Genomic DNA, 24,189 nt, shown 5'->3' on the forward strand with positions numbered 1-24,189 from the left:
GATACCCTATCACTGCTCCCCCTCCCTAAACAAAAAAGACATCAATCTTATCCTCAAATATGTGAACTTATAACTAGATATTTACAAAACAGTTATTCTTGAATCCCAAATTTTAAAAACCAATTCCTCTTGCTTCTTCATCCAAAAGTCCCACTCCAAGGCTCTATATTTAATCTCTCTTAACAAAGCCCGTGATATGGAACCAATGTTGGCTCCACCACTGTTTGTGCAAAGTGCCATCACTGCTAGTGGGTACTGCTCAGATATCTGTATTGGAACCAGGAGTCACAGATTCTCTCAAAACTCACAAATCTGCTGGATTTCTGCCCAAGATTGGCCACCCATTGTCCACTTGCATGCAAAAGGGAAGTGTAAGAAGCAAAATCATTCATATGCCTTCACCTAATAGCATAACCCGTTGAAAATATTATATTAATCAATTTATATTTCCCAGGGCCACGTCATGTGAGCCCTCGTGGCAAGCTTGGTCAACGCACATGTGGACATGCCCACATTATCTTGTACTGAAAGCTAGTGATGGTTCGTGACATGATCCAACAACCAAAATCAAAAGTAACAACACAAAATGAAAGAAAAATGACCAGGAATAGATCCACAATTTTACCAGAAACCAGCAGCAGCAGCAAGTTCACTAATTTCCGTATTAATAAAAGTATTTGAATGTAATATCTAGGAGGAAATATATTTTGAAGAAACCTGATAAATTTGCAATATAGGATGTAAGATTTTGGTTTTACAAAAGTTTCAAATATGATTGAACACTTCAAACTAAAAAATTTGAAAAAAGTACCCTAAACCAGCGGTATGTTGAATCACCCTCTTCACCACCCCAATACTTCTTTTCAACGTTTAGCATTGTTCCTTCAACAGCATTTCCAATTATGCATAAAGAAAGTAGTCTTGGGCTTCCTGATCAACAACAAACAACCTCACTATAAGAATCAAAATATAGAGCAAGCAAATCAATCTCCAGACACAGCAGAAAGCAAAATAAACAATGTAAGTCAAGCATAACATTGTTGAACACTTACAATGATGTTGGTGAAAAAAGCACCAACACTTCGCTATTGTTGGTCGATTCAGCATAATATTTAGTCATGTATAATTTCCCCACAATAAAACTTTAATCTCATTTTGAATGAAATGTTAAACACAATACAGACCTTGTAGAAGAGATCTTTTGGTTGGGTTAAAAGCTACTTGTGTAAGGTTCCAGCTAACAGTTTCCTTCTTGGAAAGAATGATAATAATATTGGAAACCTGGTGTTTGATTAAGGGTTTTGAGGTTATTTCCAAAGCCTCTGTTAACAGTTTGGCAATAATCTTGTTTCCAGAAACCAAAGCTAACCATAGGTTTCAAATTTCATGACTTAGTTTGTGGTTTTGTTGTTTTGCAATTTCCAGCGATTTGTTGTTTTACAAAATTGACCGAAAGAATCAAATATTAAGTAGTATAAACAATCATTCCATACCATTTATAGAAATTCCCCATACAAAAACTACAGTTCATGCAATAAAAACAAAAATAGATTATCTAAAAACCTCATTTTCAAGTAAAATATCAAAATTAAAATATGTCTAACAATCTATTTCATAAATATCAAATATACAGATATCTAAACTATAACCAATTAATTTACTTTATTACAAGCACTTTTTTGTATAATTGCTTTAATGAAAATTATATGAAATAGAAATCAAATGCTTGCTTAAAAACTCAATAGTTCCATGTCATTACTAAAAGATGTCTAAATTTCACAAAAATAAACCAACTTCTTCATTTATTCTCCCATATAGATCCATAAAGATGTTACCAGGGCGAATACGCTCCTGTCCCATGCAAATTCGTAGGTCACCCACAACACCATCATCACGAACTGGAGTACACTGGAATGAAATGAATTTTCCAATTGCTTCTTTAGTAATACAATACTGCAAACCTGTAACACCTGGTATCGACGAACCCACATCACCTTCAACCTGCTCATTCCAAAAGATATTTTATATTGAGAACGAAGGTATAGATATAGATAGACTGTTCTCGCTCAGAGAGAGAGATGAAAAGGTGTTCTGTTATTCTGTTGAGTGTGAGTTATAGAGAAATCATTTAACCTATGTTTGGAAGAGAGACTGAGATTGAGACACAGAGACTAGGAGACAAAAACTGAAACTAAATTAAGTTTCTGTATTATGTTTAGTGTAAAATATACAGGACTAAGTTATGTCTTAGTATTCTATTTGGTGCAAAATAAATATGGATATAAAATAAGAATATTTACTAAAATATCCTTAGTTATTAATGAAAATGTTGTTAAAATTTCAATCTCCGTCACCAGATATTTCAGTCTCTTATGTCTCCACTTTCTGGAGGTACTGAAACAACTGAAATTTTGTGTCCCAAGACTGAAATTTTAGTTCATCTCTGGCCATCAAACATAATATTGAGTCCCAGTCCTCCAGTCTCAGTTCCAATCTTTGGAAACAAACACTACCTTATAGAAATGGGGGCTTGCAAAGCAAGATATACTAAACAGTCCTGGGCAGTTGTTAACATAATAATAGAATTTTACTTATAATCTTATTCACGATAGCATTTTTTTCTATCAAAACAAAAATACAAGTTGTCTAATATTATCACTTGATTCAAGGAAGAATGCTGTGAGTTTTTACGTTAGCAATCTATTTTGTTAAATGAAGCTCAGCATGTTGTAACTATGACAGGATTGCATACCTCATGAAGATACCAATTATATATACTTTTCCCTTCATGACCTCCAACATATCCATATGAAGCTGTCAATATTCCACCTTCACTATAATCTCCAATAATAGACAAGAAATTCAAGCTTGGAGGTAGAGCTGTGAAAATTGTAGGCAGTTGTAAGATATAAGCTGGTTTAATTTTCAAGAGAGATGATATTCTAGGAAATACATTATATGAAACATATGGTATTTATATTCTTGATAGTTTATGACAGAACAAAAACAAAGGAGGAGGGATAAGGGATGTAGAAACTCACTCTCAACTGCTCTATCAGATATTACAAATGCTGGTTCACCATAATCACCATCAGGAGTCATTGGTGTATATTTTGCAACAATGTAACAGCCAACAGCTCCAAGTGGTATGCGGAATGCCTGAACCAGTCAAAATCCAACAAGGAATTACAATGATATTATGCGTAAAAAAATCACACCTTGCTTTTCACGAATCATTATGTAATGATATAAAGCACAAAACAACTCACCTTTGCTATTTTGGAAGAACTTAAGGCCTCAAGACTGTTTTCATCCAAAGTTGAAGAATATGTCTTAAACCACTGAACTCTGCTAGATCCTTCAGTTCCTCCAGTAACAATACCAGTTGCAGTTACCTTGCTATTCTCTCGTAGGTCACCAATTATTTTGACATTGGTTACTTTTGGTGGTGCTGAAATTCAGATAGAAGCATCACAAGAAAAATCAAAGATAATATGTTGATTGTTAATGTGATTAGCAGCATTTGGTAAAAGAATCATCATCTTCAGATATCTCACATATTACTAGAAGAACTGAGAAGAATTACATACATTGGTTCACATATATGCAACAATAAAGCATTTAAAAGAATAAAAAATGCTTAATCAATGGTTACTTTTAAATTTGTAAGTATTCATAAATTTATACATATTTACATGCATTGCTGTTAGGATGCCTAATCCTCTACTCAACTCTTTTTTTTCTCTTCAATATAAATTCCTTTTGATATTAAACTGCAAACTTCGGCAAATAAAAAACAAATTTTATTTTCAAAACGCATAGGGTAAAAGTTAGAACCATTTCCCGGAACATTACACACTTGGGGGTGATCAATTAAAAGAATGAAAAGGGGCAGAAAAAGTTACTATAGAATCCTTTGTGAAACCTAACCATGCAATACACAGATCAAAAGATAACTAACTCCATCCCCTCATGGAATAACCTCCTATAATATTGTCCTTGAAGAAAACAGTCAAAATCCGATCCAATCCACCCAAAAGCTCAATTTATCGGCAGGTGGGTGACCACATGCGTGCAGGGTTGGACAGGGTTGAGGAATGTTTGATATCTCCAATCTAAATAGATGGGCCCACAAATGGTTGTGTGAGCGTGTGTGCGTGTGTGTGTGTTTGTATGTGTGTGTGAACAATAAGAAATGACCAAATCATTTCAAAGTTAAATGGCACTGGCTACTGTTAAGAGTATATCCAATAATGGTGAAGCAGAAAACAGAAGAAACAGGGCGGAGGGGACAATGTAGAGTGTTACTGAGGTACCTTGTTTGACAACGGGCGACCTTGCTGACAAAGATTTTCCTTCCTGACCTGAGAAAATATAACAATGAAGAGTTAAATATTTACATTACATGTATATACTTAAAGAGCAGCTGGTACACAAGCATCCCACAATAGCACAGAATCCGGGAAAGGGCCGCACCCAAAGGGTGTATTATAGACAGCCTAACCTGATAATTACATCAGTGGCTGATTTCACAACTTAAACCCGTGACCTTGAGGTCACATGGAGACAACTCACGGTTGTTCCAAGGCTCCCCTTCACATTATATGTATATAATTAATAAAATCACAGAAAATCTAGAAACCAACCTTCAAAATTAATCGGTATGTATACAAAAGCCAAACATTGACCAACATCCTCTTTGGCCAAGGTATATTCAGAAGTACCAGCTGACACTAACAAAAAGTCACTGCCCAAGTTTACCACAACGAATAACAGAAAAATTAGTAAAACAAAACACGAGAGAAAGGAGCGTGAATCCTATGAGGCATAATAAAATGAATACTCACCCTGCACTCTTGTTCTCCCGTAACCATTCAAACTTGCTGGGACCCTCCCTCCCTCCAAAATAATCACCAACTCCTTTAATGGTATTTCCTTCAACAACATCTCCAACTATTCTAACATTACTAACTGAAGGAGGAGCTGCAACGTGAAAGGAAAAAATGACAAACAAACCTCAGATAGTACCATGGAAAGTAGTTCAGCAAAATTGGTCCCTCCAAGATAACAGTTTGACAGCTTCGAAACCAAGAGATATTTCCAATTTTAATCTCATGACAATAGATTAACCCTTTCTTTACAATAATAATTTCCAAATAGAATCATTTCGTTAATTATAAGCCATTTATATCCAATATATACTTTCACTTCATGTTCATCTACATATTCCTAATAACAGAGGACACATTAGTACCTAAAAAAGAATTATCACAAGGAAATTAAAAATTCAATTAAAGAAAGTTCCCTATTCAAATGTGCCACCAAGCATGCTTTTTGCTGATGGAATAGTCCTAGTTCAAGAGTTGAGCAAATATATAAATGTAAAGTTTCAGAACAGAAAACAATCTTGAGACCATATTTTCAATTAGGTGAATGTTAGAAAAGGTTAAAAACAGAGAAAAAGTGACGGTTAGCAAAATAGGGTGTATCTTTAACATGGTGGTCAAAAATGGAGAACATACCACAACATTGGGTTCCTCAGAAATCAAGACAGAATCGTATAATAGCAAAGATTATCAAATATGATCTCTTGGGATTAGCACTGATATATATCATTATTTCCTTATTAGTATTACAATTTTACCATTATTATAAAAAGATGGTAGTATTCCTCTCATGTAAGTCACATCACGTACACATCACATAAGAATAATATATTCTTTCTCCCATCCTGTAAGCTACTATTTACTCTTATTTTCCTGGTTAATCACGGACTTTAACAGTGTTTAAGCATCTAGATGTATGCATCTTATAGACATGAAGGAACAATTAAAAAAATGTAAACAACAGGATTCAAGCAACGTTAATAAAACAGAGCAGTGTTATGAGTGTCAACTGTACGCGATTGAATATTTGGCAACAAAGCCAGAAAACATGAAAACATTATGTTTAATTAGTACACACGTTAGATATGAGAGGAATAATAATGAATGTAGACAAGCTAAAATAGCAACTATTGTGTGAAGGACATGCAAAAAAAACACTTGTGAATAGTAAGAAGATCTCATCAAATTCAGTGTCCTCAAACAATTCAAGTCAAAGAATGATCAAGAATAGTGGTAAACAAAAATCATTAAAGACTCAAAGTTAAATAACCTGTTCGATAAACATGATTTGCACTAAAACACCATCATTTTATCTACGTAGCCCATTCCATTTAACGGAAAAAGACATGTACATACTCCTATCCAACGGCAAGCAAATCTCGGGGATTATAGATCTTTCACGGTATGCAAACTAAAATTGAAGCATAGGGCAATCAAACCCTTCTCTTATAATGTGTGAAATGTCATAAAGAAATGGCCCCATGGTTATCCAGCAGAGTATATCATGTTAACCATCGCATGGAACATTTATTTCAGCATGTCACTCTAACAGCCTTCGATGCATTTTTCCTATTTATATCTATTCAAATAGCCATTTTTACCACCTTCAAAGTGTTCTCTGATGCCAACCACTACCAACTTATGAGTGTGCCACAGAGCCCATCATTCACCTTAGCACCACTTGCACGATAGGCTCCCCACTGTGCACGTCTCCATCCGCTCATCCATGTACCTACACGCAGCACTTCACTTCTCAAGCATCAGGTTACATGATCCTTTTGGCAACACATGGCGACGCATCGCTGAAATCACCCTATTCTCCACATTGTAAATATGCCATGCTGCTCACATCCAAACACTACTTGAATGCACCAGTTTTCATGTTTCCATTTTTTACCCTTTCAATGACCCATGTTTGTTGATCCTTTTCCAACAATCGCTGAAGATTCCCTGATGATTGAGCCAACTAATCTTTGCACCATGGTAGCCACTTTGGTTTGTCCATAGTGTTGTCATCTCGTCAAACTTGGCTAACCATGTGTGATTTATTATTGTATGTATAGAAAATTTCTGATGCCTTCATTGAGTTTCTTACAACCATCAATCCTAATTCATTCGAATAGTTTAATTTCTATTTGGGAGTACCGATGAGTTTTGCCTCTTCAATTTCTCCAAAACATTGTTCAAGCTAATGGTAACTCTCACTCCAGCTACCTTCGTATACCCTTTTACGATCGTATTCAACGTTGAATTAAATTCATTTCCACTTTTCTCTTAATTATTTATTTCCTTTTACCGGGTACCAAGTAAATCAACATGGCATTGAATTATTATCACCCTCAATGATTTTCTTGCTGCGGTTTCTTCTTTTTGGATTATCCTTTCTTTTGCCATCTACCAAAAACACTTCCCATTTATCACACATTTTCTCATAATTCTTTTCTTTCTTTGATATTTCGTTTTAAACTTTCTAAAATAATTCTTCCAAAACCACTTTTTTGAAAGCATATTATGGCTCCATTATGGTTCACTGCCAATCTATTCATCATGCTGGCAAATCCAGCATTTTTTCTGCCTTGTACCAATTTGTTAATCTTGTTCCCAGACTTGTTTCTTCACTGCTTCAATCATAAATATTTAGTTCAAGATTCTCCCATGAGTTGGTAGTTCTTCACTGCCTGAAGTGCACTCTCTATTTAGCCACTGCATTCTCTGTTTCCAAGTGGATTCCCTGCGGTGTGGTAAGTGATTTCCCACACTTGGTAATCTCCATCTCGGTTGTCTTTTCTTTATCTCAAGGCAGTGCCCATCTTAACCTTTTCCAATTTGGTTTGTGATATATCTCTGCTTTACAACGACTTAGCTTCCACCTTTCTGGATCTAATTTTGGCTTCCATTGCCATATATCTCTGCTTTCACAATGAGTTGGCTTCCACCTTTGTGGATCTAATTTTGGCTTCCATTGCCAATCTCTATTCCCATTCCTACATTGAAGTGCAATGTTTGACCGATTTGTATGCTGGTGAGTTAACTCATTTCACATTCGTATTCTCCATTGGTTGGAATGAAGGCCTTTGTGACTCGGTTTTTCCTTCCCTTTTTAGATTCTAGTTCACTGTATTTTTCACATCTCGTTGTGGTGTACACTCGTCCATCTCGTGCTGGACATGCTAAAGTACACATTCTCCAACTTATGAAGAGAAGTCGGAGGATATTATTGTAATTAGGATTAGCAAGAAGGTTATGATAGTAAGTTACATGTCTAACACAATATAAGTCATGTAATAGACTAATTGTAATCATCATTTTCATTTGAGAAATTTATTTCCACTTATTTAAATATTTTCCTTCAAATATTTATTTCCTTTTTCATGGTGGCATGAAATTCAACAGAAGTTATTTTATATCCTTAAAGCTTAAGTGTAGCAAGCTTAAAACTTAGTAAGCTTTACCTTGTAGAGAGGTGCAACAAATAAAGAGAATATCCCATTATATCTCTATCATATCTCAAAATATCAAATATCTCTAATGATTGATTATGTTATTTTATGATTATTTCCTCCTTTAACGAGGATTATGGCAAATACCTTGTATTTCTACAACACCACATAATATAATAGCAACATATTTCATATTACTCAAGACTTTCTATTCTTCCTCTCCTAACTAAAAAAACCCATCGTCTCAACAGTCTCCACAACCTTTTGTGGCACTAGAATCTTCTTTACCCCAACCATAGCTTCTCCAAACCACAATCACCAGCCTCCTCTAGACAAGTTTCCTCACAAATGCTACCAAGCATGATTCAAAAGAAGCTCAAACATAAAGATAAAGATGATAAAATTTAATACTTACCGGCTTTTATAAAATCTGTATATTTATATTGAGGCTCTCCTTTAGCACCTTCCTCTGTTACTGGTGTGTACATGAAAACCAAACTTGAATCAACGTCATCTAAGGTAAGCTGATACTCTTCATCTTCTGCCCCAGCAATGACTACAGGACTGCTGTTCCATTTCCTCCGCAGCCAACTATATTAAGGAAAGGTAACAAAAGACATGGCGGAGTTGTATTACACAACTTTCTCAACAGAACATATATTTCATCATTTACACAGATGCAGACCAACACATGGAACCTGAAATGCAAGTACATATGTAGAGAATGCCATCTCACCTAGCAACACCTTTTCCTGGAGTCCCACCACACCATGCAACCTTCGCACAGCCCTTGATGATACTTCCCTCTACTAGTTCTCCATGAACTTCAAGTGTTACAACCTTTGGAATTCCACTTCCTTGTGAAAAGTAAAAGCATAGAATAAGAAATGCATGAGAAATATACATGCTAAAAAATTGTTACAGAACATCAATATAGAAAGAAATCATACAGCTCCTTTTTCTTTTGCCAGAAAGAAACTAAACAGGTAAGCAGACATATAGTTATCGATAGCACCAAATAGCAGCACTATTGAGGCAAAAGGTTGTGTTTTAGAGTTGAGCATCCAAAACTTTATCTTCTTTTGTCATTTGGCACAAATAAAGGCAATGTCACAGCATTGCATCTATGGTGCCCCTCCATTGCTTTAAACCCTTCTCTTTTTTCATTTTGCTTGCAAAATTCTCTATTTGTCCTCACTTCTAGTTTGCCATACTAACAAAAGGGGGTGTTTCTAGTTTTCCCCTCACAATAGCTCACCTTCAAGCAACAACACAATAATTCAGGTTTGGAGGAGCTCATCCGTTCCCCAAAAGCAAAGTTACTTATGTTCATGCTTACACAAACCAACTTCACAAAAACAGCTAGGATATCCCACAATTCTCTCCTGACAAAGGCTATTCCATATAGGACATGTTAATAACTATCTGTAAGGATATAAGACAGGTCTACCTCGAGAAACTGGAGGAGAGACGGCAAATATAGAAGGATACTCTGTCTCGCCTAAACAGGGAGTGCATTCCACTTTCAGAATTTTACCAATGTCATCATGCTTTGGCCAGTAAATCTGGTAATCAAACACTTTATTGAGAACAGGGTATGGGCAAATATATTTACAATAACAAAAAGAGGGTAAAACATAAACAATTTAAGGTAAATGTAGTCAACTCATTACCTCACCAGTAGCATCTGGAATAGAAACAAAATTTGAAAGTGTTTTGTCACCAGAAAACCATTGATATTTTAAGACTAATGGAGAGTCCACACTCACTGCACCATCAGGAATAACCGTGAAATGACAGTGACACACATCTTCCGACGGTTTATCAATGGAGGCTTCTTTGAGGAGGAACCCAGGAGGGATATGATCTTTCCATTTATCTGCTAGAAAACGGAAAGTTGACTCTGCAGCTTGCTCAGGGCGACCAAACTCCCAACCATCTCTGATACAAAATGCTGTTTGTGCAGGATATCGTTTGGCTAATGCCATTTCCTCACGAGAAAGATCTGCAAAACTTCTTCAACTTATATTAATTCGTAGAATAACTCAGACAACAGTAGATAACACATACATTGGGTAATATTATTTCAGGGAATAAGAATCAAGAAGTTTAAACAATCAATTCCAGTCCTAACAACAGTAGATGATAAAGGGTAATGAAAAAGTTACCACCCATACCTCTATCATTATATTTTTTCAAAGTGGGCCCAACTAGCAATATCGAAGCAGCTTCTAAATGAGGCATCTTAAGTATAGGATTCTCCTCCACACGCAAATGCTACGATACAACAAAATCATTGGAAGTAACCAATCAGTTCACATTTTTACTATGCATTCATGTAGTAATTTTCACTGATCGCAATCTCTAACATTGGATGTTGAAAATACTTGTATTACACAATTTACAAGTGCAGCCAATGATTTAAAAGTTTCAAACCAGGCACACGTGCACCAAATGTTTCTAACAGGACCACATAATGACTGACTGTCATATTACTCAACTTTTTCCTTTACGGGAAAATATTTCAACTGCATTTATAAATTAAGTCAAACATCCATAGAGAGTATTTCTAATATTACGAGGGAGGAGGAGAAAGTTAAAGGAAGAGAGGGGGGGGGGACGAAATACCATCAACACCAAGCGAAGAATACCAAAAGCAAAGGAAAGGAAAAGCGATCCTCCTAATAGATCCAAAACAGAACAAATTAATGAAGTGTAGCTTAGCTTTCTAATTGGCACACGTTTGAGAAGGAAAGTCCTCTAACAAATCAATGAACTTTGCACCAAATTGAGGTCTATAAGGCTCTGAGATATGACAGAAGGTAAAAGAGAATTGAGGTAGAATCAGTATAGAAATTTAGTAGGAATTAGTAGAAGATAATAGAAATAGAAGAAAAAACAGAATCACTGAAAAGAGAGTATTAGTATGATAGTTCCCCAATTAGTGAAGAATTCTATTATGTAAGTGTGTATGGGCATATAAGAAATAACCACAATGATATTTGGCATTCGAGAGGCCAATTTCCCCCTCAATTCTCACTCTACTTTTTACCTACCCTCCTCCTCCCTTTTCTATTTATATACTCCTCTCGCCTCCAACAACTCCCTAAAACTCACTTCCCCCAAAAACTCCCTTCAAAATGTTGTTCTTCAATGCCTGAAAAGTAGATGAACCATTCGTGAGATCAAAAGGCATTACTAAGAATCATATTGCCCCTCATGGGTCTTAAATGCTGTTTTCAGAATTTACTCCTGCTGCATGCAGATTTGGTGGTAACTGGACTTCTAATCAAGCTTCGAAAATACCGCAGCCCCAACAACTTCATCCAATAACTCATCTATAATCAGAATTGGAAATTTATTAGGTACTATAATGTTATTTAGCACCCGATAATCCACACAAAACCGCCACCCACTGTCCTTCTTAACCAAAATAACAGGACTAAAGAAAGGGCTCGTGCTAGGCAGAATGATATCAATTTGCAAAATCTCGGCCAAAATCATCTAAATTTCAGATTTTTAGCCATCCAACCAGAGCACCTAACACCACCTCAGGCTGACTCAATTCCATAAGTGCAGTAGGTTCCACTAAGAGTGCATTGAACTCCAATGAAGTCTGTTCAATTTTGCCTTTTCATCATCACAGCTCTATAGGTTTCCTCTCTTTTAACTTCAACAAATACTTCCCCAATTGAGGGTAGGATTGCTCGTCCAATAACTTTACCATGAACATCATCTAGCTCCACATTGAGTCCTGCAAGAAATTGAAACATCCTCACTTATTCCACTGCTTGTTAGTGATGTTTAGCATCAACAGTTGAATTCTACTTGTAGGTATCGAAGTGGTAAGGATCCTTGCCACACCCACTTCATTCTATGGAAATATTTGGTGACACTATCACCCCTTGTCGAATGTCTCTAACTTGGAGAGTGAGATGATAAATCTAGGATTTATTCCCAAAATCATATGTAATCTCCTTTACAATATTCCACAATTCCTTGGAGGTCGTATAATACATATAGTTACGGCTGATATCTTCCTCCACTGAGTTCACCAGTCATGTCGCCACCATGGAATTTTCGGTATCATACACATTATATTGCCTGTCAAAGACACCAGGCTAGCTTCACTCCTCAGTGAGTTATCCAATCTTCCCTCTTCGATGAATGTACATCTAAACTGATTGGAATCACATATGGTAGTTCGACCAATTGAATCGCAATGTGGTGATCTGAATTAAATGGGAGTCACCACCAACCAATACCCGTTGCTCATATTTTGAATCAAATAGAGTGGGAGTGGCAGTCTCCTTCTATCCATAATTAATGGTTAAGGAACTGTTACCCATGGCTATAAATCAAAGGCATAGTGCAAAGTCTTGCTCTAATACCACCTTGAAGTGTTTGAATATTGTGTTATGTCAAATGTGCAGAAAATCATCCTCTTTAGAGAGGGATTACAGAAATAGAAACAACTAGAAAACAAGAAAATACTAGTCTAAAATAAAAAGAAAGTAGTTGATAGGACTAATAATAGCAGAATGATCAGCTTTATTGATACACTGGGATGGCTAATTAGCTCTCCCTAGAAGGTTCTACACAGCTGGAACTACCAGCTCAGAGAGAGGGATTCTCTCCCACTTCTAACAGAACTCATAACAGAAAAACTATCCTCCTCAATTTCACTATAAGCTAGCTATTTATAATAACCTATCAGCCAGCTGGATATCCTAACAACTCCTAAAACACTTCTACTTGGCCTCTACTTACCTCTCCTTTTGTAACACAATCCAAACCTGTTAGTAGTAGGCGCCTCTCTATCAATACTCCCCCCTTGGACAACCACCTTGTCCCCAAGGTGGAGCTCCGGAAAGGCGGCCCGCAATGTCGCCGCTCGCTCCCAGCTGTCCTCACAAGGAGATAGGCCCACCCAGCGCACCAAATACTCCAAGGCTCCATCCTCTGCGGTTCGCGACGCAACAATCTGGGATGGCTGCATCACCAGCTCACCATCCTCAGCCAGCCCTGGTGGAAGCGTCTGTACCTGCTGCTGCGGCGGGATAGCCTTTTTCAACTTGCTAACATGGAAGACCGGGTGAAGTCTACACCCTTGAGGCATGGCTAACCTGTATGCCACTGCCCCTATCCTCTCAACCACTTCAAACGGTCCATAGTACCGAGGACTTAGCTTTTCATTGACCTTCCGCGCCAGTGTCTGCATCCGATAAGGTTGCATTTTCAAATAAACCCACTCACCCGGCTTGAACTCGACATCTCTTCGATGCCTATCCGCTGCTTGTTTCATCCGCTGCTGAGCATGCACCAAGTGCATCTTCAACTCTGCCAACACCGCATCCCTGGCTGCAGTCAATGCTGCCACCTCCTCAACATGTGAGGGAAACGTCTCTCCCAGGAAAAGAATAGGTGCCGGCACCCCATAAAGTGCTTGAAATGGAGTTCTTTGGGCTGAGGCATTGTAGGAGGTATTAAACCAAAACTCCGCCCATGGTAGCCACTCCAACCATTTCTTTGGGTAGCCCCCCACAAAGCACCGCAAATAAGTCTCCAAACAGCGATTCACCACCTCGGTTTGGCTATCGGTTTGCGGATGAAATGCCGTGCTGTACTTCAATTTTGTTCCTGCTGCTTGGAACAATTCGGACCAAAACTTACTCATGAACACCCTATCCCTATCCGATATGATTGACTTGGGGAACCCGTGTAGTTTAACGACCTCTTTAATAAAGGCTAGTGCCACCTCCTTGGCTGAAAATGGATGAGCTAAGGGGATGAAGTGCGCATATTTAGTTAACCGATCGACCACTACTAGGATGGTGTCCATACCTTTGGATTTTGGCAATGCCGCCACAAAATCCATCGTAACGTGCTCCCAAACTCGCTCCGGAATTGGTAGTGGCTGCAACAGCCCCGCCGGTTTCATTGCTGCATGCTTGTTTTGCTGGCAAGTGTGGCAGCCCGCAACATAATCCCTGACCCGTTGCCTCATGCGGCGCCAATGAACCGCCGCTGCCAGCCGCTTATAGGTTCGAAAGAAGCCTGAATGTCCACCCGCCCCACTGTCATGAGACTCAGCCAGCAAAAGTGGGATCTGAGAGGAGTTTGCAGGCAACACTGCTCTCCCTTGATAAAACAGCCGACCCTTGTGTAGGGAATACCCCGGATAGTCATCCAGCCCCTGCTGCAAGGTGACCACAATCTTTTGTAGCTCTTGGTCGTGAGCCACCTCCTCTTCCACCGTTTCCCAGAGGTTCATATGTACTACCGAAATCGCCTTTGCCATCATTTGCCGTGACAACGCATCTGCTGCCTTATTCTCAAGGCCTGGCCTGTATCGGATCTCAAAATCCAAGCCTAACAATTTAATGGTCCACTTCAAGTAAGTTGGGTCCATGAGTCGCTGGTCCGTGAGGAACTTCAGACTTTGCTGATCTGTGAGAACAATAAAATGGTGACCCAACAAGTAATGCCGCCACTTTTGGACAGCGAAGACAATGGCCATCAACTCCCTCTCATGCAGATTTTTGTCGGGCCCTTGGAGATAGTGCTTGGCTTAGGAATGCTATTGGTCTGCCTTGCTGGGACAGCACCGCACCCAACCCCTCACTCGATTTTTCCAAAACAAAGTCTTGATTGAAATCCGGAACTGCTAGAGTCAGTAGGTCTGCCATCAGCCTCTTCAATCTCTCGAAAGCCTCCTGTGCCTTGTCATTCCATTCAAACGCATTTCGCTTTGTCAACTCCGTTAACGGCTTGGCAATTACTCCATATCCTTGCACAAATCGCCTATAATAACCGGTAAGGCCCAAGAATCCCCGTAAAGCTCGCTGGTCCGTAGGCACCGGCCACTCTAGCATCGCTGTGGTTTTGTTAGGATCCGCCGAGACCCCTTGTGCCGAGATAATGTGGCCCAAGTACTCCACCGAGCTCACTGCGAATGTGCATTTCTTCTCATTCAACACCAGCTGGTTCTCCACTAAAATCTGGAAAACTTGTTGGAGATGAAGGGCATGGCTAGCCATATCCTGACTGTAGATGAGGATATCATCGAAAAAGACTAAGACAAATTTCCGCAATAGAGGCTTAAGAATGTCATTCATCAAGTCTTGGAAGGAGCTAGGGGCGTTGGTCAAGCCGAAGGGCATGACTAGAAACTCATAATGGCCCTCATGAGTGCGGAAGGCGGTCTTGTGGATGTCTTGATCCCTCATCCGAATTTGGTGGTACCCCGATTTTAAATCCAGCTTAGAGAAAACTGTAGCTCCCGCTAATTCATCAAGTAGCTCATCAATGACGGGAATAGGAAATTTATCCGGCACCGTAATACCATTTAACGCCCTATAATCGACACAAAGTCTCCAGCTGCCGTCCTTTTTCTTCACCAACAATATCGGACTCGCGTAAGGGCTGGAGCTTGGCCGAATTATCCCTGAGGCCAGCATTTCTCGTACCATTAGTTCAATTACTGCTTTCTGATGGTGCGGGTAACGATAAGGTCTTATATTCGGAACTGAAGCTCCTTCTATCAGTGGAATGGCATGATCATGGCAGCGGTGTGGTGGCAGCCCCGGTAATGTCTGAAACACCTTAGCATGAGAAGCTAACACTGATTCGATTACCTGCGGCACCTGTGATACCGTAGCCGCTTGCAAAGTCATGGGCCATAGCTGGACCATAAATCCTTCTCCCCCTTCTTGAATGGACAAAACTGCAGATTGAAGGTGCATACCTCCATAGCACAGCTCCGGGTCCCCCTGCAACGTAACCATGTTGTCCCCATTCCGAAATCGAAAGGCGTGATTTTTTGAAGTTTGCGAGAACGTCTCCCAACTTATCTAGCCACGCCAGTCCCAGGACAAATTCCGCTTCGTCAGTTGGGAAGATGAAGAAATCTTCCTTGATTGCCACTTCCTTGAATTGGAGCGTGACACCCAAACACCTTCCCTGTCCCCCTGCATTGGTACTATCCACTACCCTGACCTGGAACTTAGGGGTGTTGTCAATTCTCAGGCCCAACTCGGTGATAATCTCTGGTGTCACGAAGTTGTCCGAAGCTCCACAATCTATGAGAACGCGTACACGACGGCCATTTACCTCTGCCCAGGCTTTGATTGACTTGTGATGTCCACTCAAGCTCATGAATTTGAGCTCCAATTGTTCCTGTTCCCCTGTTTCCGGAACTGCCTCATGTTGTAACCAATCCGCTTCAAAGTCTGGCTCCATGATTAAAAGCTTGAACTCTCTATTCTTGCAATTGTGATCTGCAGTGTACGGTTCCTCACAGAGGAAGCATTCCCCTTTTGCCCGCTTAGCTCTATATTTCTCGTTGCTGAGATGTCTCAATCCGCGCCGTCGCAAGGGATCCGTCGTAGACTCCACGCTGTTGCTTGCTGCAGAGTTGGACGTTGTAGCGTGGTGCACTGCTTTTGTGGCGGTTGAATTGGCAACGGCGAAGTTGGGGGCCATAGATTTACCGCGTCCCGATGCCCCTCGCAAGGCAGCGTTGCGATTTTCGACTTTCTGTGCCAGTTCCATTAACTCGTCCACTGACTGGTATGGGAACAGTTTACATTCTTCCCCTACTTCTGGTTTCAGCCGATTCAAGAAGAGATCCATCAGCAATTCTGGCGCAATTCCACGAAGGGGCCGCGCGTGAAGCACGAACTGGTCAACGTAGTCCCGCACTGAGTTCGTCTGTTTCAGCTTCAGCAGCGCTTGATAAGGGCTCTGTAGCCGTTCTGGTTGAAAATGCCGTAGCAGCGCCGCACTGAAAAACCGCCACTGCAGCACCGGCGCCGTCGCCTCCCACCACCTGAACCACGTGAATGCCCTTCCTTCCATTGCAAAGGTGGCGACCGTGAGCCATTCCTCCTCTGGCACTGTGCGCAGCAAGAAGAATTGCTCCATGCGTTCAACCCAAACCACCGCATCGTCTCCGCGGAAGATCGGAAGTTCCAGCTTTCGCCATTGCTCCGGCGCGCCGCGGCTTCCAGCCGATGAGCCTGCAGCCAGGTGCGATCCCGGTGAACCACGCTCATTCCGATTAGGCGCGCGATTTTCAAACGCATCAATTCGGGAATCGAAGCGCTGTAGCGTCTCTTGCATCGATCGGAACATCTCATCCATGCGCGATTCAATTGTGTCAAATCGTGACTCCATTTTCCTCGATCTCGATTGCACCATTCAGCGTGGGGATCCTCAAGCTCTTGATACCAGTTGATAGGACCAATAATAGCAGAATGATCAGCTTTATTGATACACTGGGATGGCTAATTAGCTCTCCCTAGAAGCTTCTACACAGCTGGAACTACCAGCTCAGAGAGAGGGATTCTCTCCCACTTCTAACAGAATTCATAACAGAAAAACTATCCTCCTCAATTTCACTATAAGCTAGCTATTTATAATAACCTATCAGCCAGCTGGATATCCTAACAACTCCTAAAACACTTCTACTTGACCTCTACTTACCTCTCCTTTTGTAACACAATCCAAACCTGTTAGTAGTAGGCGCCTCTCTATCAGAAAGATTTCTAATTCTAATCATAAAACTTCCTAAAATAAGCTAAGCTAAAAAGGAAAGAATATCACAACAAATCATATTTAGGAAACAATTCATTAAACAAATCAAGGAATCTGATTAGATTTGATGTCCTTGACATCCAATCGACAATTAGTATTGATCCAATTAAGAACTGCAATCCAAGTAAGAGATTTGACCGTGGAGAGAGATTTAAATTTGCAAACAAGTTTATCGATGTTTATTGTTGGTTTTCAACAAGGATTGGATTACTCTTTTGACATCCCTTTGTTCATTGCAAATGGTCAACACTTAACAGTTCCATTATAATTGATAGACATCAGCATGCTTTGTTCCAAATTTTATCCTTAAGAAGAGGGGAAGGAGGGACAACCAATCACACCAAACGGTAAAATAGAAAGAACCCAAGCATCACACCCACAAACTATACATTTTCCCTGGTTGATTTTCTTAGAAAACCAATAGTTCATTTCATCACAACAATACAAAAACTAAAAGTATAATCCATATTCTAATATTCTATTGTCTATGACTCCATTCAATATACATTGAGAGGATGACATTTCACACAATAAATAAGAACTTTGTCAAACAATATGACTAATTGATACACACAATGCATGATATGCTTAAGCCATGTTATACTAACCTCAAGAACAGGTAAATATGGGAAACCCTTAAGAGTGGAAATTCTGTTTTTGCTGGCAGCTAAGACCTGCACCAAAGTCCAAATACATAGATTAATATATAATCCAATGTGTGTGTATATATATAAGCCAATATATTGTCACAACTGAATGAAACAAAACAACCTGCAGTCGAGGTTGACTTGCCATAGTGAGAGATTTCAATTTATTTTGAGCTACTGAGAGGAACTGCAAAAACAGAACAAAATCAGAAAGTTTATAAAACACTTAAGTTGACAAACGAGTTAAGACATAATTAAAATCATGAAGTATGCAGAATTATTAAAGCTTGCCTCCAAGTTAGGAAGTTGCGGGAGACTTGCCAATGATGTAATTTGATTTCCAGCAAGATAAAGTTGCTGCAGAAAAATTTATCAAGTAACAATTAACATTGTAAAACTTTTTCCAAAAGCAGCAATATGACAAACACATTACACATGCATACAAAAAATACAAACCCAAGAAAGAAGGCAACACACCTGCAGTACTTTGCAATTCTCAAGAGGCTCAAATCCAGGCCCTCTAAAGTCATTAAAACTCAAATCAAGAACCTGGCAATAAATAATTCTTTTAAGCATTTAGAAGATAACAAAAATTCTCAAACTAAACCTCAAAATCTAAATAAATTACAAATTAAAAGTATACAAAACCTTCACTCTCGTCAATATTTCAACTCCGTCCAATGTAGAAAGGAGATTGTCACGAAGATAAACAAACTGTCCAAAAAAATTAAAAGTTAATCAATAGAACACATTGGGGTACATAAAAGAAATAAACCAAAATTCTACAATTAACACTATGTAGTCCATGAGAGCAAGGAAAAATGGAAAACTTATTTTCTTTTCTGATAAGAGAAAAATAATTTTGAGATGAAGATAAGAATGATACAAGAAAATGTACCAATAACATAGCATCCCAATCTCCAAACATGTTTGAGAAGTAAAGTCTGCTAAAATGTCATGTCATTTGCACCAAATAGACACCAAGGACCTAGCACTAACCTACAAAACTTGATTTTTGAAATTTATTTTGAAGGTGTGGGAATTGTGCCCTGACTAGAGACTTCGAATAGTTGTATACATATAGCACAATCGTACAAAGATTTGGCCTCCTTTATTTTCAGAAAAACCAAAAACCAACAAAACTAATCCACAAAACTGATTTAAGGTCACAAGGCATACAGAACAATCACCAAATGTAACAATGTATTCAGTATAAGTTCAAAGTGAAAACAGACCTACTTTTGGAAAAACCCAAAGTCTTCCAATTTCCCTAACACCTCAATCTTTATTTCACAATCCTAAAGAACAAAAACCTAAACCTGTTGCCGAATACAATATCAACTAACCAAAATCATCTCACTAGGGCCAACTGTTCAATGTGTCTAAGACCTGTTAGAAAGTGCTTTGCTTCATGTATTCCAGTTGTTCAGTAATTAAGAGAAAAACAAAAAAGGACCACCAAGAAAAGTTATGCTTTTTTCACAACTTCTCTTCCTAGCAATTAGCAACTGAACAATTTGCACTACTGTTTCTCAATACAAACTAGAGTGAGCTCAATCATAACAAACAACTTTCATTCCAAATAAATTTGTGTCCATTAAATATCAAGAAAAATGGAAAACACTAATTAATTCATATCTCATCAACTGCTGAACCAAAGCATTGCCATAAGAAAGCATATTTGTCCTTTTTCTCTTTTTGAAAAAAGAATAAGTATACTAATAAGATAGAAAATTACAATGTAGGAGAAGGAGAAGAGATCCTCTATACAAGAACAAATAAAGTAAAGAAGGCTAGCAATGGAGGACAACATTCCAATCTCACAACATATAAGATGGAAACTCCTCTACACAGACTATGTGCTTTACACCATACAGAGGCTAAGCATCTAATCTATCCCACAAAACATCTCCGTCTGAAAATGTCATGGAAAGTGCAAGAATTGCACTATAACCAAGTATTCCAAATGATAGCATATATAAAGCACTGCCACAAGGATTCAGCTGCCCCCTCTCTTCCCCAACCTCAAACATTGTCAAAAGAATCTAACTTTAGGTTACCAGACATACCCAACACTGACCAAAAATGCCAAACCTTACTCGTACATATAACACTAGAATATGATTGTAAATTTGATTGTCTTTTTCTGGTTAAAATAGTAAGCAAACAACCATTCTCGGAATATATTGACATTTGTCAAGATGAAATCTTGAAAAGAAAAGCAGCTCTACCAATAAAAGTTACAGTTTTCTGCACCTTTTAAGAAGCACAAAAGTGTTCTTTGTAAAATAATCAATTAAGAATGGAATATAAGAGTGATCAACAATAATAAAACCTAAAATGTGCTTTCTATATAGTTCTATCAAATTGTAAAACAAATTCTATCTTTCACAAAAACGTCTAAAAGTAAATAATTTTCTGTATTATCTTATAATATAATTTATCAAAGCATATTCAGGCACACCCTCCTTAGAACACCACCTCTGATAAAAAAAAATAAACAAAAAATAAAAAAATCTGACAAACGTAGCTAATATCTGGCATGAGTTAAGATTTCAACATAGACCATGAAAAAAATCAGAACATATATCATAATCTTAATGAAACAACCAAATGACATATTTACCTCTAAGTTTGAGGACAAGTTTAATCCACTGGCATTCAGACTGCGAACTCTGTGTCCCCTAAGATCCAACCTCTGATAATAAAATATCACAGATGGATCCAGAATTAGATAACACAGTACGAAGACTAGAAAGTTCCATCACAGTATATCACAAAATTATAGGCAGGGAAGAGATTGAAAACAATAGTTCAGCATCAAATATACAAATGACAAACTACAATTAGGCCCCCCCAAGAGATATGGAATCAATTGATGAGACCATTTCACGACCTGTATTGGCTCAAGTATGCCAAATATCAACTAACATTTGCAGTTTCATAGAGGTAAAGTATAATGATTCCTAGTGTGACAGTCTAAAAGATTACTGTACAAGCATTAGATTTTTCCAGACACAACAGCAACCATACTTTCATTCACATACATATAATTCTCTCTTTCGTTGCCAATTGCTGCACTTACGCATTAGAGTTAACAGAAATTCATTCACTGAGGAGAATCTAAATACTTGTGATATCACCTAAAAGTATTCAAAAAGACACGAGTCATACCACATCATCATTGGCCTTATTATCAACCTGTGGAAGAACAATAAACCGTGAATCCCGGGTATCAGGCGTGCCTACTTTCCTCCTCCCAGACAGGCTAGAACTCCTATCAATTGAGCTGGCCGATGAAGATAGAGACCCTGCTCTTGACCCGCTGGAAACCGAAGGCGACCGCACCACTGATGGTGATGAAGCCTGCAAAACCATCCTCCTAGAAGAACCACCATGGCCGCTGCTGGCAGTACTATCCACCGAAGAACGAACACTCGTCGACGAAGAAACCGACAATGCCGGCCTACTCAACGGCTTCTTGACAACATCCACCTTACTCACTGAAGTCCTCAAACCTAGTCCAACCGGTGATCCCAGTGCAGGCTTCGCCGCAACTCCAGCGCGAGGTGAAGAAGTAACAGAACTTCGCCGGAGCTCCGGCAATGACCTCCGCGTCATTTCGGTGCTGCCCTTGACGCCTGCAGCAGAATCCGCACCGGCTTTCCGTTTTTCATCAGAGATAGACGGCTTCTTCGGCAATCCACCGGTGCTGTTTCGCCTTGGCACGGAAACCGAAGAAACAGAACCGGTGGATGAACTTGATCTCTTAGCCGCCAAAGCCGAAGAACCCGAACCTAAACCTGAACCCGAACCATTTCGAGGTTCCGTTACTCTCTTTCTTGCGGGAACTGAACCGCCAGTGTTCGCGGCAGTTTTCGAAGAAGCTCGTTTCCCTGCTTCCAAAGAGGCCTTTCTTTCAGCAGTTTGGGGATTTTCTGGCTTTACGACTTCGCCTTGATGCTCTGAAGGCTCCTCCATTTATAAACAGCGCTTCTGAGAAATTTTCCACAACTGAAAAATAAAATCAAGAAAAGAAAAACATGGAGAAATGCAGGCTTGTAAGACTTAAAATGAAGCGTTTATAAAGAAATGCAGGCTCCGCAACAAAACGACAGCATTTTGGGTAGGATCTAACATCTAAGAAGCACAATGCTTGTTAAGGGTACTATAACTACAGGTGACTAGGTGAGTGAATCGTTTTATTTTTTGTTGTGACCAAACTAGAACATTAGAGATCTAGGATTAGAAGAAGACGCAGGAGCTGAAACCGAGGCTGAGTCATAGAAAGAAAAATTAGGAAGAATAAGAGAAGGAAGACTGGAAGAGAGTGCGTAGTGCGTAGCATAGCCATGGAAAAAGCAGAAAAAGGTTGGGATGGGGGGAGAGAGAAAGAGACAGAGGAGCTGGAACCAGTGAGAGGTGTGAGACAGAGTAAAGAAAAGGGAGCAAAAACCGAAGAAAGGGGACCCTTATGGGACCCAATGTGGGTAAAGTGGAGTTTTAAAAAATTTTAAAAGCTATCTGTCCATCACACCCGCGAATTGAAGAGCGGGTCTGGGAGACGACATGGGGCAGTGGAAGCTTAAGTTCAATAATTAGCGTAAGATATAGGTTCTTTTCTAATTTTCACACATTATAATAAGAAATTTGGTGGAACGTGAAATCAACCCTATTTTATTTTATTTTATTTTATTATATTATTCTTTAAAATATTAAATATTACACAATGCTAAGTATAAATATTTTATATTATAAATATAAAACAGACATCATTAAAAAGGAAATTTAAGAGATCTCAATATCACATAAATAAAGAAATGCTAGTACTAATAAATTTTACTAAATCTAATAAGAAATTAATTACTATACTTTGAAGTTTGAACAAGTATAGATAGGATTAAACAAATAGAATAAAAATTTTGAATTAGTTTCTAACTATTTTGTTTTGAATAAATGAATTTCTAAAAAGAAATAAAGAAAATAGTTTTTATTCTTTTAGAATAATAGACAAATTAATCTATTATTTTTATAAATATTATATGAATTTAATTTTAGCACATTATTAGTATAAAGTGATTTTACACATGTATCTAATCATATAAAATTATATTGACAAAAATAATTTATTTTTATATTAGTCACATAAATAGTCATTTAAAATAATAAATATAATTATACAACTGTATAAAATATTTTATACTGACAGTACATCAAAATTAAATTTATATTATATAATAAAAAGATTAAATTATCTAAAATTTAAAATATTAATTTATTAAGTTTTTATTCCAAAATAGTTTATAAAAAGATCAACATCAATTTAAGATACCATTTTAATGAAAATTTTCATTCCCTTCAATCAATTTATCTTTAAATTTAGATTAATACTCTAAATAGATTCCAAATGAATTTTTATTTGGAAGCATTTATTTCAAAAAAAAAGAATATTAGAATTCGTTTTTCTTAAATTTTGTGTTGTAAGATAGATAAATAGATTTTTCTACCACTTTAACCTATTTGCAACGAGCAAAGAGATTTAAAGTAACATCATCAAATAGCTGATGTACTTATCACAATAACATATATCAAGGTTGAAAACAAATAAACCAATCTATC

At 38.3% G+C, this 24,189-nt stretch overlaps 1 protein-coding gene across 10 annotated transcripts in view; it reads right to left on the reverse strand.

The window, feature by feature from the left end:
* LOC112790586 (187-kDa microtubule-associated protein AIR9) overlaps positions 1-23,149 on the reverse strand; it is a 33,345-nt gene extending 10,196 nt beyond the window's left edge. For 4 of the 10 annotated variants that reach the window (XR_011880053.1, XR_011880057.1, XR_011880056.1 and 1 more), the window contains exons 1-20: positions 21,745-23,149; positions 21,197-21,268; positions 19,219-19,284; positions 19,048-19,119; positions 18,862-18,927; positions 18,695-18,757; positions 18,532-18,597; positions 10,504-10,603; positions 10,000-10,331; positions 9,777-9,891; positions 9,063-9,183; positions 8,742-8,917; positions 4,848-4,983; positions 4,647-4,747; positions 4,317-4,364; positions 3,270-3,451; positions 3,042-3,159; positions 2,753-2,880; positions 1,836-2,001; positions 812-930 (exon numbers count right to left, since the gene is read on the reverse strand). Coding sequence is in view for 4 of the 10 variants with exons in the window: in XM_025833061.3 (XP_025688846.1) it covers positions 812-930; positions 1,836-2,001; positions 2,753-2,880; positions 3,042-3,159; positions 3,270-3,451; positions 4,317-4,364; positions 4,647-4,747; positions 4,848-4,983; positions 8,742-8,917; positions 9,063-9,183; positions 9,777-9,891; positions 10,000-10,331; positions 10,504-10,603; positions 18,532-18,597; positions 18,695-18,757; positions 18,862-18,927; positions 19,048-19,119; positions 19,219-19,284; positions 21,197-21,268; positions 21,745-22,551 (3,054 nt within the window). In the remaining 6 variants the exon portion in view is untranslated. The remainder of the gene's footprint in view (positions 1-811; positions 931-1,835; positions 2,002-2,752; positions 2,881-3,041; positions 3,160-3,269; positions 3,452-4,316; positions 4,365-4,646; positions 4,748-4,847; positions 4,984-8,741; positions 8,918-9,062; positions 9,184-9,776; positions 9,892-9,999; positions 10,332-10,503; positions 10,604-18,531; positions 18,598-18,694; positions 18,758-18,861; positions 18,928-19,047; positions 19,120-19,218; positions 19,285-21,196; positions 21,269-21,744) is intronic. The other 6 variants (XR_003817769.2, XR_011880055.1, XR_011880054.1 and 3 more) reach the window with 2 other exon arrangements.
* Between the last annotated feature and the right edge of the window lie 1,040 nt (positions 23,150-24,189).

This window comes from Arachis hypogaea, chromosome 3, assembly GCF_003086295.3.
Source record: "Arachis hypogaea cultivar Tifrunner chromosome 3, arahy.Tifrunner.gnm2.J5K5, whole genome shotgun sequence".
In the NCBI taxonomy this organism is placed as follows: domain Eukaryota; kingdom Viridiplantae; phylum Streptophyta; class Magnoliopsida; order Fabales; family Fabaceae; genus Arachis; species Arachis hypogaea.